Source organism: Schistocerca cancellata, chromosome 10 (assembly GCF_023864275.1).
Source record: "Schistocerca cancellata isolate TAMUIC-IGC-003103 chromosome 10, iqSchCanc2.1, whole genome shotgun sequence".
Lineage (NCBI taxonomy): Eukaryota > Metazoa > Arthropoda > Insecta > Orthoptera > Acrididae > Schistocerca > Schistocerca cancellata.
Window position 1 is genome coordinate 115,680,517 of NC_064635.1, and position 15,793 is coordinate 115,696,309.

General features: G+C 42.6%; 1 protein-coding gene across 1 annotated transcript in view; it reads right to left on the minus strand.

The window, feature by feature from the left end:
• The window catches only part of LOC126106175 (serine/threonine-protein kinase PRP4 homolog), a 168,689-nt gene that overhangs the window by 60,710 nt on the left and 92,186 nt on the right, over nt 1-15,793 (minus strand). Inside the window, exon 14 of the mRNA XM_049912413.1 lies at nt 3,559-3,732. Within this exon, the coding sequence (XP_049768370.1) occupies nt 3,559-3,732 (174 nt within the window). The remainder of the gene's footprint in view (nt 1-3,558; nt 3,733-15,793) is intronic.

Sequence of the window (15,793 nt, forward strand, 5' to 3'; positions counted from 1 at the left end):
TTCAACTACATTCCATTATCCTTGTTTTGCTTTTGTTGATGTTCATCTTATACCCTCTTTTCAAGACACTGTCCATTCCATTCAACTGCTCTTCCTAGTCCTTTGCCGTTTCTGACAGAATTACAATGCCATCGGCGAACCTCAAAGTTTTTATTTCTTCTCCGTGGACTTTAATACCTACTCTGAATTTTTCTTTTGTTTCCTTTACTGCTTGCTCAATATACAGATTGAATAACATCGGGGACAGGCTACAACCCTGTCTCACTCCCTTCCCAACCGCTGCTTTCCTTTCATGCCCCTCGACTCTTACAACTGCCATCTGGTTTCTGTACAAATTGTAAATAGCCTTTCGCTCCCTGTATTTTACCCCTGCCACCTTCAGAATTATCAAAGCTTTCCCTAAGTCTACAAATGTTAGAAACGTAGGTTTGCCTTTCCTTAATCTTTCTTCTAAGATAAGTAGTAGGGTCAGTATTGCCTCATGTGTTCCAACATTTCTACGGAATCCAAACTGATCTTCCCAGAGGTCGGCTTCTACCAGTTTTTCCATTCGTCTGTAAAGAATTCGCGTTAGTATTTTACAGCTGTGACTTATTAAACTGATAGTTCAGTAATTTTCACATTTGTCAACACCTGCTTTCTTTGGGATTGGAATTGTTATATTCTTCCTGAAGTCTGAGGGAATTTCGCCTGTCTCATACATCTTGCTCACCAGATGGTAGAGTTTTGTCAGGACTGGCTCTCCCAAAGCTGTCAGTAGTTCTAATGGAATGTTGTCTACTCCCGGGCCCTTGTTTCGACTTAGGTGTTTCAGTGCTCTGTCAAATTCTTCACCCAGTATCATATCTCCCATTTCATCTTCATCTACATTCTCTTCCATTTCCATGATATTGTCCTCGAGAACATCGCCCCTGATAGACCCTCTACCACCTTTCTGCTTTCCCTTCTTTGCTTAGAACTGGGTTTCCATCTGAGCTCTTGATATTCATGCAAGTGGTTCTCTTTTCTCCAAAGGTCTCTTTAATTTTCCTGTGTGCAGTATCTATCTCACCCCTCGTGAGATAAGCCTCTACATCCTTACATTTGTCCTCTAGTCATCCCTGCTTAGCCAGTTTGCTCTTCCTGTCGATCTCATTTTTGAGAAGTTTGTATTCCTTTTTGCCTGCTTCACTTACTGCATTTTTGTATTTTCTCCTTTCAACAATTAAATTCAGTATTTCTTCTGTTACCCATGGATTTCTACTAGCCATCGTCTTTTTACCTACTTGACACTCTGCTGCCTTCACTATTTCATTCCTCAAATCTACCCATTCTTCTTCTACTGTATTTCTTTCCCCCATTCCTGTCAATTGTTCCCTTATGCTCTCCCTGAAACTCTGTACAACCTCTGGTTTAGTCAGTTTATCCAGGTCCCTTCTCCTTATATTCCCACCTTTTTGCAGTTTCTTCAGTTTGAATCTACAGTTCATAACCAATAGGTTGTGGTCAGAGTCCACATCTGTCCCTGGAAATGTCTTACAATTTAAAACCTGGTTCCTAAATCTCAGTCTTACCATTATATAATCTATCTGAAACCTGTTAGTATCTCCAAGGTTCTTCCATGTATACAACCTTCTTTCATGATTCTTGAACCAAGTGTTAGCTATGATTAAGTTATGCTCTGTGCAAAATTCTACGAGGTGACTTCCTCTTTCATCTCTTAGCCCCAATCCATATTCACCTACTACGTTTCCTTCTCTTCCTTTTCCTACTGTCGAATTCCAGTCACCCATGACTATTAAATTTTCGTCTTCCCTTCACTACCTGAATAATTTCTTTCATCTCATCATATATTTCATCAATTTCTTCATCATCTGCAGAGCTAGTTGGCATATAAACTTGTACTACTGTAGTAGGCGTGGGCTTCGTGTCTATCTTGGCCACAATAACGCATTCACTGTGCTATTTGTAGTAGGTAACCTGCACTCCTCTTTTTTTATTCATTATTAAACCTTCTCCTGCATTACCCCTATTTGATTTTGTATTTATAACCCTGTACTCACCTGACCAAAAGTCTTGTTCCTCCTGCCACCGAACCTCACTAATTCCTACTATATCTAACTTTAACCTATCCATTTCCCTTTTTAAATTTTCTAACCTACCTGCCTGATTAAGGGAGCTGACATTCCACGGTACGATCCGTAGAATGACAGTTTTCTTTCTCCTGATAACAACGTCCTCCTGAGTAGTCCCCACCCGGAGATCTGAATGGGGGACTATTTTACCTCTGGAATATTTAACCCAAGAGGACACCATCATCATTCAATCACACAGTAAAGCTGCATGCCCTCGGGAAAAATTACGGCTGTAGTTTCCCCTTGCTTTCAGCCATTCGCAGTACCACAACAGCAAGACCGTTTTGGTTAGTGCACAGGGCCAGATCAGTCAATCATTCAGACTGTTGCCCCTGCAACTACTGAAAAGGCTGCTGCCCATCTTCAGGAACCACTCGTTTGTCTGGCCTCTCTTCAGACACCCCTCCATTGTGATTGCACCTACAGTATGGCTATCTGTGTCGTTGAAGCACGCAAGCCTCCCCACCAACGGCAAGGTCCATGGTTCATGGGAGGTGGTTAGACATTTCATACAATCCACTAAATCAAACAACTTTGGTTAGCCATAGTTGTTTGAATTAGTGGATTGTATGAAATGAGGCTCACTAAAAGAGAATAAGCTAAGCTTGTTAGCTGATGGGTTTGATCTTATTGTCTACCAATTCAAATAATTTTACTTCTTTGAGGTTGTAGAGGAAATTAGAGGCACAGGAAATCACATCATTAAGATGACATTACTACAAACCATGTCCTGTAGGCCACAATATGACTTCCTGGTAGAGTAAAACTGTGTGCCGGACTGGGACTCAAGCCTCAGACCTCTGCTTCTCATGGGCCAGTGCTCTACAAATGAGCTAGCCAAGCACAACTCACGACCTACTCACACAGCTGTACATCCCCAGTACCTCATCTCCCACCTTCTAAACTACAAAGATGCTCTCGTCAAACCTTTCGGAAACTGCAGTCCTGGAAGACAGGACACTGTGAAGACAAGGTACAGCTGAAGCCTAGTGTATTGCTTCCAGAATTAATTTTCACTCTGCAGTAGTGTGTGTATGCTGATTTTACATTTCCTGCCAGAGGTTCAAGGTCACAGTTCCAATCTGGCATACAGTTTTACTCTGCCAGGAAGTTTCGAATCAGTGCACACTCTGCTACAGAATGAAAATTCAAATTAGACACCATAATGTAATTCTAAGTGGCGGGTGGATAACCAGACATAGAGAATAAATCGTGGAAATTACAGGAGAGAATTGCTGGCCACTGCTAATCTTAATGAGATGAAATCTGTAGTACTGACACATGCAAAAGTAAAATTGGTATCTTCCTAGCTTTCAAACTAACAGTTCCTCTCTCGGGGGAAAAGAGAGAGGGCAAAATAACACACTATTGTTGGAGGCCACTTATAACACATGCTCTGACCTTTACACATTGTTACTAAAATTTTTTAACTTTAGTTGTGTACCTTCTGCACTGACTTCCAATTGATGTCGCCATTGACCAAGTCTCTGCTAGTGCTGCTGACTTTGTCTGGTGTTGCCAAGTCACTGATTTGTGTATTTCTCCTTTCCAAAGCTTCTGGTATCACTTCGGACTTGGAATGTGGTCTAGATTCACTTCCTGAAGTTGCAGAGGTGTCCTGCAAAGTGGGAATATGACATCACAAAGGAATTCATACATCAGTTTGTGCTCATATTCCGTATGTGTTCATTGCTTCGGCAATTCCCTCATACACAGAAAATGCATTTCACCTTTCCCTGCGAAACTGTTGCCATACACAATAGAACCTTGATAATCCGGCACATTCTGGGATCTGGAATGCCAGTTTATCAAGGCTGTTTACAACGTCCTAGTTTAGAAAAAGAGGATATAACTAAAACCTGTACTTTTCATGTAAATGGCCAACTAGCAGTTATTTATTAAACACATCAACATGGGAGATCAGAAATTACAAAATAAAAAATTAAAAATATGTATTACTTTTCTGTAAAAGCAAAACTAAACTAAAAGTCGAATATTGCAATGCTCAATTAAATCAGTTCAAGCCTCAAAGTTTCAGAGTAGTTCAATATCCACGAATAACTTTTGTAATCCATTTATGAAAAAAAACTTACAAAAAAAATAAGCACCACTGATCTGAAAATGTCAAGAAGAAGCCAATTAATAAAAACTATTACCAAGAATCTGGTGCAGACTAGTTGAAATCACTGCCTTTAGGAACAGCACAAATATCCAATGATGTCGAGGATGTGAAATACATTTGACGTATCCGCCACTGACGGGTTAGTGAGTTTTTTTTCTGAGCCTTCTGAAACATTGCAGAAATGCTAACGTCTTTCTTGGATTGAGTTCTTTTATGACAAAAAATATTTTTTGCGATATTCAGATTCGTAAGTAAAAAACCACTGTATCATTGGATATTCTCAGCAAATTTCACAAAAATGTACAAGTTTTCTGAAGCTTCAGCTCAAGAGATGTTAGTTGTAGCATCTCTTCTTCGTCACTCAGTTTCTGGTGTGTCCTGTGGGTTCAAAACACTTGGTAATATCATATGGTCAGTAGTTCCTCTTCGATAACTAAATGTCTTTGAATTTTGATCTTTTGTCAACTTCACCTATTGAAAATGCAATCATTAGTGATGCAGAATTTAGCATTTGCACAGTTTCAGAGTGATCAGTTGTCAACCCATCATATAGGAGAGTGGTTTGAAAAGTTCTCGGAGCAGACTAGAGAAAAAGTACTTACATCTCTGAAACTTTTTTATTTTTCAATGTTATCTCATTGTAGATCAATGCACTTGGTCCAGCGATGTTCCAGTGCTTTGATCCCATCCTGAAAATAACTTTTTTCCAGGCCTGCAAAATAACTGTCAACTCCAGCTATTAATTCTTCGTTTGGAGTGAATCTTTGCCCACAAAAAAAATATTTAAGTTTTGGGAGGAGATGGAAGTCTGATGGAGCCGTATCAGGTGAATAAGGCGGGTGTGGCAACCATTCACACCTTAGTTCGTGTAATTTTTCCATGGCGACGGCACGTGTGCAAGTGCGCATTGTCTTGATGGAAGATGACTTTCCTCCTTGCTAAACACGGCCTTTTTTCACGTATCTTTTGTTGCAATTTGTCCAGGAGCTTAGCATAGTGTTCTCCAATAATTGTTTGCCCAGAGGGGAGATAATTTACAAACAGAATCCCCTTCGCATCCAAGAACACTGATGTCATGACCTTTCCTACTGAAGGAATTGTCTTTGCTTTCTTTGGTGGTGGAGAATCAGCATGCTTCCACTGCTTTGACTTGTTTTGTCTATGGGGTGCAGTAGTGCATCCAAGTTTCATCTGTGGTCACAAACCGGCGCAAAAAATCTTGTTTGTTTCTCCTAAAATAGGCCAAATGTTGTTCCAATATATCCATTCTCATGCGTTTTTGATCCAGTGTCAAGATTCGCAGCACCCACCTTGCAGATAATTTTTTCATTTCTAATTCTTCTGTCAAAATGTGATATGCGCTTTCAGATGACATCTGGAAAGCATGAGCAATTTCACGCACTTTCAATCAGCAATCCTCCATGACCATTTTGTGCACTTTTCCAATGACTTCTGGAGTAGTGACACATCTTGGCCAACCACTGTGTGGATCATCATCTAAGCTCTCCCAACCAAATTTAAATTCATTTGTCCACTTGGCAAAAGTTGAATATGAAGGAGCAGAGTCCCCCGGTGTATTCTGGTAATCAGAATGAATGTCCTTTGCTTTCATACCTTTCTTTACAAAGTACTTAACCACTGCCCAAATCTTGATGTTTTTTTCCATCTGCCCAAATCACTACGCAGGAACAACAGACTCACGTCACTGCCACAGCTCTCACCCAAGAGCACTGACGTGGCATGTGTTTACAGGCAACAGTCCAATAAATATCATGTGAACAACTTGTTGTGCTAGGGGTGACGCTGAGCTCTCATGGTGATTCCAACGCTGAGCTCTCATGGTGATTCCAAGAACTTTTCAAACCACCCTCGTATATCACTTCCATCTCGTCTTCTTCGAGCAGTTATGTCATAGTTATCTGCTGGCATAACAATGAAACTGGCTTATCTTGAAGAGAATTTCATCACTCAGTGACGCAGAAAATTGTTACAGATGAGGTGCCGCATTGGATGGTTGCGATGTTTCTCGAAGGCGTCTGACAGTACTATCACATGCGACAAGTGAATTTCTGATGCTTGCCAGACTATCAGGTCTGCCAGATTATCAAGTGCCAGTTTGTCGTGGACTCACTGTAATATGCGATTAATGATCAGAACCTGATTCCATATGCTGTGTGGCCAACCAGACACAGTGAATATATTGTGTAAATTACAAGGGACTATTGCTGGCCAGTGCCTACCTCAAGTGGACAAGATATGTAGTACTGCTGATAAACATACACTGCCTGACAAAAAGTGAAGCACCCAGATGGGGAGAACAGAAAAAAGTGTAACTCCACTGATTTAGAGTGTATGTAATTATTAAATCAAGTCAAATTTACACAGAACTTTGCAGTATGAGCCAACTTATAGAGTATGTTGTTGAACCCTCTCTCCCGCCCTGGATACATGCACTGACCCATTCGGGGAGGGTGTCCAAGTCACTGTATACTCTCCTGAGACATACTGGTTCACAATAGTTGTAACTTGTCCTTGATATCTTAGATACTGGCAGGGAGACATCTCACTGGCCTCCACATCAAGCCAACAGTTCATATAGACATGCAACATGTAGATGAGCAGTCTCCCGTTGAAAAAAGCATCACGATACTGTCAAATCAGAGGTAACACGTGAGGATGTACGATGTCCGCAATGTACCGCTGTGTCACCAGAGTTCCCTCAATCACTACCTGATGTGACCTGAAGTCACGTTGATGGTTCTCCACATCTTGACACCAGCAGTAACACTGATGTGGGTCTGCTTAGTGATTATAGGCAGAATTAGCAGCACTCCCACTGATGGGATGGAAACCATGCTAGACATGCCCCCATTACACACGTGGGTAAAGATGGAGGCAGCAGCTGGAGCACACAGGTTACAGACTGGTAAGAACTGGAACTCACTGTGGTATCCAGGATCTCTCACTAAAATACTGAGTGAATCAAACAATGGAAAATCCAAGATGGAATGTAACAATACCAGAGAAGGAAAGTTACCACTCATCATACAGCAGAGATGCCGAGTCGCGATAGGCACAATAAAAAAATTCTCACACACACACACACACACACACACACACACACACACACAGCTTTCGGCCAATAAGGCCTCTGTCAGCAGTATACACACACACACACACTCACACTCACACTCACACTCACACTCAAGCAAACCCAACTTGCACACACATGTGCAGTCTCAGAATGGCAACTGGGTGGGGGTAAGGAGGAGGCTGGGGCGGGGAAGGGGAGAGATAGTAAGGTGGGAGTGGCGGAAAGTGAAGTGTTGCAGTTTAGACAGAGGGCAGGAGAGAAGGTGCAGAGGGGGTAAGTAGCGGGAAGGAGAGAAGTAAGAATAAAAACAAATTAAAAGACTGAGTGTGGCAGTGAAATGGTGGTTGTGTAGTGCTGGAATGAGAACAGGGACGAGTTGGATTGGTGAGGACAGTGACTAACGAAGTTGAGGCCAGGAGGGTTACGGGAATGTAGGATGATATTGCAGGGAAAGTTCCCACCTGCGCAATTCAGGAAAGCTGGTGATGGTGGGAAGGATCCATATGGCACAGGCTGTGAAGCAGTCAGTGAAACAAGGGGTATCATGTTTGGCAGCATGTTCAGCAACAGGGTGGTCAACTTGTTTTTTGGCCACAGTTTGTCAGTGGCCGTTCATGCGGACAGACAGCTTGTTGGTTGTCATGCCTACACACACTGAATCTCATGCCCTGCAGGAACTTGAGCAACATGGACAATGCCACCTCAAAAAGCTCTCCATCCTGCTCACTTCCTACTACCGCCTTGGAGTACCATTGTCCACCACTCCTACAACAACCTCCAAACCTCACCCATGCCCCCTCATAGCTGAAAAGCCCTGTCTCACAGACCTACTACACTTACCCCACCCTCCAAAACTCCCTCCCACCACCTTGCCTAATTCAGTTCACTCTTCCATCCAACTGTGATCCATCCCCACTGCCTCCAAACCACCCCTTGTTAACTTTCCGAATTTCTTATCCTCGAACCTTGCCTCACCATCATTCCCAAAATCCCTCAACATGCATACTAATCTTACATCTACAGAAAGAACCACAGACCATCATCTTAAACTGATCCCGATCTTATAATCCTACCTGCAGACAAAGGCTCCACCACCATTGTTTTGAACCGCAAGGATTACGTGGGAGAAGGACTCCGTCAGCTGTCAGATACTTCCACCTACAAACCATGCCACAGTGATCCTATTCCAGCAATCCAGCAGAATCTCCAGTCACTACTCAAATCCTTAGGCCCATCCCAAAACCTCCCCCAGAGTCCATCTCTCTACTTACCCCTACCACTCCCCGCACTCCCACCTTCTACATGCTTCCTAAAGTCCATAAACCCAACTACCCAGGACGCCCCATTGTGGCCGGTTACTGTGCCCCCACTGAGAGAATCTCTGTTCTAGATCAACACCTTCAACCTATTACCCAGAACATATCCTCCTATATAAAAGATACCAACCATTTCCTCAACCGACTCTCCACAGTTCCTCTCCCTTTACCACACGGTGCCCTGCTCGACACTATTGATGCCACCTCCCTGTACACGAACATTCCTAATACCCATGGCCTTACTGCTATCGAACACTACCTTTCCAGACTCCCAATGGATTCCAAACCAAGAACCTCCTTCCTAGCCTCCATGACCAACTATATCCTCACCCACAATTACTTCTCCTTTGAAAGCATTACCTACAAACATATCCGCAGTACAGCTATGGGCACCCGCATGGCACCATCTTATGCTAACTTATTCATGGGCCATCTAGAGGAACCCTTCCTAAAAACCCAGAATCCTAAACCCCTCACCTGGTTCAGATTCACTGATGACATCTTTGCTATCTGGATTGAAGGCGAGGACACCTTATTCACATTCCTCCAGAACCTCAACAACTTCTCCCCCATTTGCTTCACCTGGTCCTACTCAACCCACAGGGTGTATAAGTGGACAAGGAAAAAAAATTCCCGGATTTCCCGGTTGAAAATACACTTTCTCCTGGATGAAAATACACTTTTTCCGTGTTAAATGATAGTATACTTTTCCTCGGCACTGTAAAACTTATCAATCCTTAGAATGTTTATGGTTTTCTAAACAGACGTACATATTACCGGCACTTTAGAAAACGAAACACAGGGGAAAAAAACACATTTTGGAAAGATCTTTGATGTGCAGCAACATGTACGCTGCATTTCTTCGTTTTACGGAGGTATAAATTCGAATTCCACCAAACACTGCATGTTACTTTCCGAAGCAATGAAATCGAGATTGCGACGCACTTTTGTAAGCCAGTCATAGCTCATGTCACGTGATCTCGACAGCTGATGACAGTATAAGACACACAGTGTAGTCGACCAATAGCAAGATCACTCTTAAGTAGTGCGAACACACAAAAAGAAAAGTTAATGGTTTAAATTAGTACACACAGTTTTGATAGAAGAAAAACAAAGCTTTCACAAATAATATTGGTCTCTAAGATTAATAAGCTGCAAGAGAAGCTAAGCTTCCACATATAATGCTGATCATTTTGCGCGTGTTACACTTTAAGATACATGACACAAATGTGCCAGTAAAATTTTTTATAACGACGTAAACGTCTGATCTTCTGGGCTCTAAATTATTCTAGATGGTCATCCTCAAGGAGTTGATTTTTACATGAGAGTCAAACGCTCTGTGGTTTACGAAATTCATCATACATTCTCGCACATAGTTCATCTTGCGTAAAAGGAAATTTACTTTGAAAGTAACACTTTTCAAACCATCATTCGCAATATTTTCCCGTGACCTGTTAGAAACTGGTTCGTTTCAGCAGTTGCCAGAGAGCGCCAGATAACAGGCGTCACCGCGCCAGCGCAGCTACGATGGATGACGCAGGAAGCCCGTATGTTCGTACGTGCGATCTTGCATTATGTCATAAAAGAAGCAAGACATCAAAGGATACTTCAGGAGCATCGTAATTTTGTGAACCATACTAAAATGCGTAATTTGGCTTAAAGTGCACAATCGTATGTCCAGATTCGGAAGTAAATTTTCTAGAGTACCAGTACTGTATTATCTCATGTTTGGTTCTTTATTATGGCATAATGTCATACGAGCTAGAAGATGGAAAACACGCACTTGAAATGCAGCGAGTAGTTGAAACTAGCCAACAGTGTGAGATTAAACACTTCGTTTAAAATAAACTGACTTCCTGAGCGCAAAATATTAATAAAAGCCCAATCTCTTTAGCAAACCGACAAAAATAACTTCATTGTTCTGCAAGGTGATTAATGCTTGATTGTCAGAAAGGTGGAAATAAAACCTGGAACTAACAACATATTTTAGCCTTCTGTAATTATGCGAACGTATTTTAATTAATTTGGTAGCTCCCGGCCACAGAAATCCGTTTTGTTTTCATTTAATGTGAGAGCAATAAACGAAGAGGAAACAGCAAAATCACTAAACATAAACACAGGTCACGTGGAGACTACCCACCTCCCCACTACAACTCAGACTGCTCTGTGCATCAGCCCTGGATCTACGATATTTCCGAACTGGAGCAATTTAGATAGTGGCGCTCAGCCACACATCTGTAGCCAGAAGCGGGAGAAGGTACTACCCATAGGCGACTCAACTGCGCATGCGCAAGAGCCCGCCCGCAACTGCTCAAATGAATCAAATGTAAACAGCTGTCATGCCACACTCATCGGAGGCAATTTGTTGTTAGGAAGCACTGCATATTCTTCCTAAAGCCTTTGACACACTTTGGTTGGCAGACGCTTGTATGAGCACTGTGTTTTGTTGTATATGGCGCAATTCCTTTGCCGCTTAAGTTTTATTTTCATTTTTCTTCCTCTTGTTAATGTTTTGTTGCTGCAATATTATCCTGCAGACGTGGAATACAGTAATATCCTTTGTTGGAGTATTGGTTCTTACCAGTTAAAATAACAAAAATTTAACTGGTAACTAAAACAAGGAAAAGTTCCCGGAATTCCAAAAAATTCCCAGGTTTTTCCCGGTTTTCTCCCGGACGAAAAAATTCCCAGGTTTTTCCCGGATCTCCCGATGTCCCGGGTCGTATACACCCTGAACCCAATAAGCCACCTTCCTAGATGTTGACCTCCACCTCAGAGATGGCTACATTAGTACCTCCGTCCATATCAAACCTACTAACCACCAGCAATACCTCCACTTCGACAGCTGCCACCCATTCCATACCAAGAAGTCCCTTCCGTACAGCCTAGCCACCCGTGGTTGTCGCATCTGCAGTGATGAGCAGTCCTCCTCTAAATATGCCGAGGGTTCCACTGAAGCCTGCACTGACTGTAATTATCCTTCCATTCTTGTACAAAAACAAATCTCCCCTGCCTTATCTTTCCATTGTCCTACCACCTCCCAAAGTCCCACAGTCCGGCCACAGAGGAGCATTCCCCTCGTAACTCAGTACCATCCGAGACTGGAGCAACTGAATTACATTCTCCGCCAGGGTTTCCATTACCTCTCGTCGTGCCCTGAAATGAGGAATGTCATACCCAGTATCCTTCCCACCCCTCCTACTGTGGTATTCCTCCGTCCAACGAACCTACACAATATACTCGTCCAACCTTACACATCCCCAGCTCCCAATCTGGTCACTAACATCACCTATCCCATCAAAGGCAGGACTACCTGTGAAACCAGTCATGTGATTTACAAGCTAAGCTGCAACCACTGTGCTGCACTCTATGTAGGCATGACAACCAACAAGCTGTCTGTCTGCATGAACGGCCACCGACAAACTGTGGTCAAAACACAAGCGGACCACCCTGCTGCTGAACATGCTGCCAAACATGATACCCCTCATCTCAATGACTGCTTCACAGCCTGTGCCATATGGATCCTTCCCACCAACACCAGCTTTTCTGAACTGCGCAGGTTGGAACTTTCCCTGCAGTACATCCTATGTTCTTGTAACCCTCCTGGCCTCAACTTTCATTAGTCACTGTCCTCACCAATCCAGCCCCCTCCCTGTTCCCATTCCAGCACTACACAGCTGTCATTTCACCACCACACCCAGTCTTTTAATTTGCTTTTATTTTCACTTCTCTCCTTTCTGCTACTTACCCCCTCCTCCCTCCACACCTTCTCTCCTGCCCTCCGTCTAAACTGCAACACGTCACTGTTTGCCACTCCCACAATACTATCCCTCCCCCTCCTCACCCCAGCCTCCTCCTTACCCCCACCCAGTCGTCACTCCCATCATGCACTGGTGCTGTTGCTCACAGTGTAGTTTCAGCTCTCTGAGACTGCAGACGTGTGTGCAAGTTGCGTTTCCTTGAGAGTGTGTCGTGCATGTGTGTATGTGAGTCCACTGCTGACAAAGGACTTAATGGACAAAAGCAATGAGTGTGTGAATCTTTTTATTGTGCCTACCGCGACTCAGCATCTCCGCTATATGGTGAGTAGCAACTTTCCTTCTCTGGTATTGTAAAATACTGAGTGAAGTAGACATAGGTACGGCTGGGGAAATGCCAGCCAACTATATAATACCTTCCAGCTGCTTCGACAAGCCTTTCAAAGTAGTAATTGGAAGTAGAGGGCTCTGGGAGAACAAATTTCAACACCGTACTTGGGACATAGTCTGGTTTGCTGGTGGTTCAAAAACAGACCACAGTGTTGGAGTCGAGGTATACTGAGTGCAGTCGAGGCTGGAGACTGCAATCTCTCTAGGGCAGATGGCCACTGTTTTTCAAGCAGAAATATCTGCCATCAAGGTGTGTGCGAAGGAGAATTTGTTGAGGTGCTACAGAGGTCATAGCATTTTCATTTATTCAGACAGCCAAGCAGCCCTGAAAATACTCGCAGCCTATACAATAAGATCAAAGATTGTGGCAGAATGCTACAAAGTCCTTGTGGACCTAGAGGAAAGCAATAAGGCAAACCTATTGTGAGTCACCAGTCACTCATGGATTAGTGGTAATGAGCAAGCTGATAGGTCAGCCAGGATAGGGGCAATGATGCTATTTATAGGACCAGAACCTGTCCCAACAATCACTGAGGCGATGATAAAACTATGAGACTGGACAAGGAGACAGCATGTAGAATATTAGGCTAGGGTCGAATAGCAAAAACACAGCAAGGTATTGATGCTGAAGCCATGCTCTAAGAGAAGTCTCTCAATCCTGGGCTTGAAAAGGAGAGAAATGAAACACTTGCTTGGACTATTGACAGGCCACAAGAACTTCAAAAAACACCTACATACAAAGGGGAAGCATGGACCTTGCCGTTGGTGAGAAGGTTTGCGTGCCTCAGCGATACAGATAGCCGTACTGTAGGTGAACCACAATGGAGGGGTATCTGTTGAGAGGTCAAACAAACGTGTGGTTCCTGAAGGGGGACAGCAGCCTTTCCAGTAGATGATGGCGAAACAGTCTGGATGATTGACTGATCAGGCCTTGTAATATTAAACAAAACGGCCTTGCTGTGATGGTACTGCAAACAGCTGAAAACAATGGGAAACTAAAGCCGTAATTTTTCCCGAGGGCATGCAGCTTTACTGTTATGGTTAAACGATGATGTTGTCCTCTTGGATAAAATATTCCGGAGGTAAAATAGTCCCCCATTCGGATATCGAGATGGAGCCTACTCAGGAGGACGTTGTTATCAGGAGAAAGAAAACTGGCGTTCCTCGGATTAGAGCATGGATTGTCAGATCCCTTGATTGCCCAGGTACATTAGAAAATTGAGAATGGGAAATGGATAGGCTAAAGTTAGATACAGTGCGAATTAGTGATGTTCTGTGGTACGAGGAACAAGACTTCTGGTCAGGTGAATACAGGGTTATAAATACAAAATCAAATAGGGGTAATGTAGGAGTAGGTTTAATAATGAATAGGAAAATAGGAATGCAGGTACGCTACTACAAACAGCATAGTGAACGCTTTATTGTGGCCAAGACATATACGAAGCCCACGCCTACCACAGTAGTACAAGTTTATATGCCAACAAGCTCCACAGATGACAAAGAGATTGATGAAATGTGTGATGAGATAAAAGAAACTATTCAGGTAATGAAGGGAGACGAAAATTTAATAATCATGGGTGACTGGAACTCGATAGTAGGAAAAGGAAGAGAAAGAAACATAGTAGGTGAATATGGAATGGGGGGAAGGAATGAAATTCTACCTCCTGGTAGAATTCTGCACCAAGCATAACTTAATCATAGCTAACACTTGGTTCAAGAATCATAAAAGAAGGTCGTATACGCTGAAGAAGCCTGGAGATACTGAAAGGTCTCAGATTATATAACGGTAAGACAGAGAATCAGGAACCAGGTTTTAAATTGAAGTACAGTAGAACAAGAATGGGTAGTTTAGAGAGATGAAATAGTGAAGGTAGCAGAGGATCAAGTAGGTAAAAAGATGAGGGCTAATAGAAATCCTTGGGTAACAGAAGAAATATTGAATTTAATTGATGAAAAGATAAAATATAAAAATGCAGTAAATGAAGCAGGCAAAAAAAAAATACAAACGTCTCAAAAATGAGTCTGACAGGAAGTGAAAAATGGCTAAGCAGGGATGGCTAGAGGACAAATGTAAGGGCGTAGAGGCTTATCTCACTAGCGATAAGATACCGTATTTACTCGAGTCGAAGCCGCACTTTTTTTCCGGTTTTTGTAATCCAAAAAACCACCTGTGGCTTAGAATCAAGTGCAAAGCAAGCGGAAGTTCTGAAAAATGTTGGTAGGTGCTGCCACAACTAACTTCTCCCGTCGAATATATGTAGCGCTATACAGGCATGCTTTGTAGGCACAAAGATAAATACTGGCGCCAAAACGTCTGCGTCAGTAAATAATTTTTTTAAAAAAAAAGGGTGGAAGACGAGCTTTTTTTCTCCGCCCTGAGTTTCGACCACTGCATTTTCATACATTATCCAACGAAGTAAGTACAAATTCCGTATTGTTCATCTTCGAATGTAGCAGAATTTCAATGTACTATGAAAATCCGAATGGCAAGACTGTTGGGATATTTGTCAATATGGCCAACTCTACGTTCTAAATTTTTTCCTACCTGTGAGAAGAGATAGTTGCTAATAGGAACCTGATGAAATGTGAATCACATGCAGTATTCTCTTCGCCATAAGAAAGAATGTGAATATAAACATTTTGCCATGTATTCCTTCGTGTTTGCTGCTATCTCATTTAATTCCTGTCTGCCTAATAAACTACGAAACTAGAGTGAGACAACAGCAAACGCGGAAGAATGTACATATCCTGTCATGTTTATATTTTATATTCGTATTATTCTTATACCTAATAGTGATACAGTCAGAAATGAAGCACGGCAAGATGACTTTTTTTTTTTAAGCGGCAGTAGTGATCACAAAAGCAAGCCATGCCGCGAGCGGCGACAGGCCGTAAACACACACTATCAGAATGCGACAAACAATACGTGACATAGTACAGTAATGCATTTTCAGCTTAGAGTGACGTAGACATCTATAACAAAGAAAACGGCACTTATC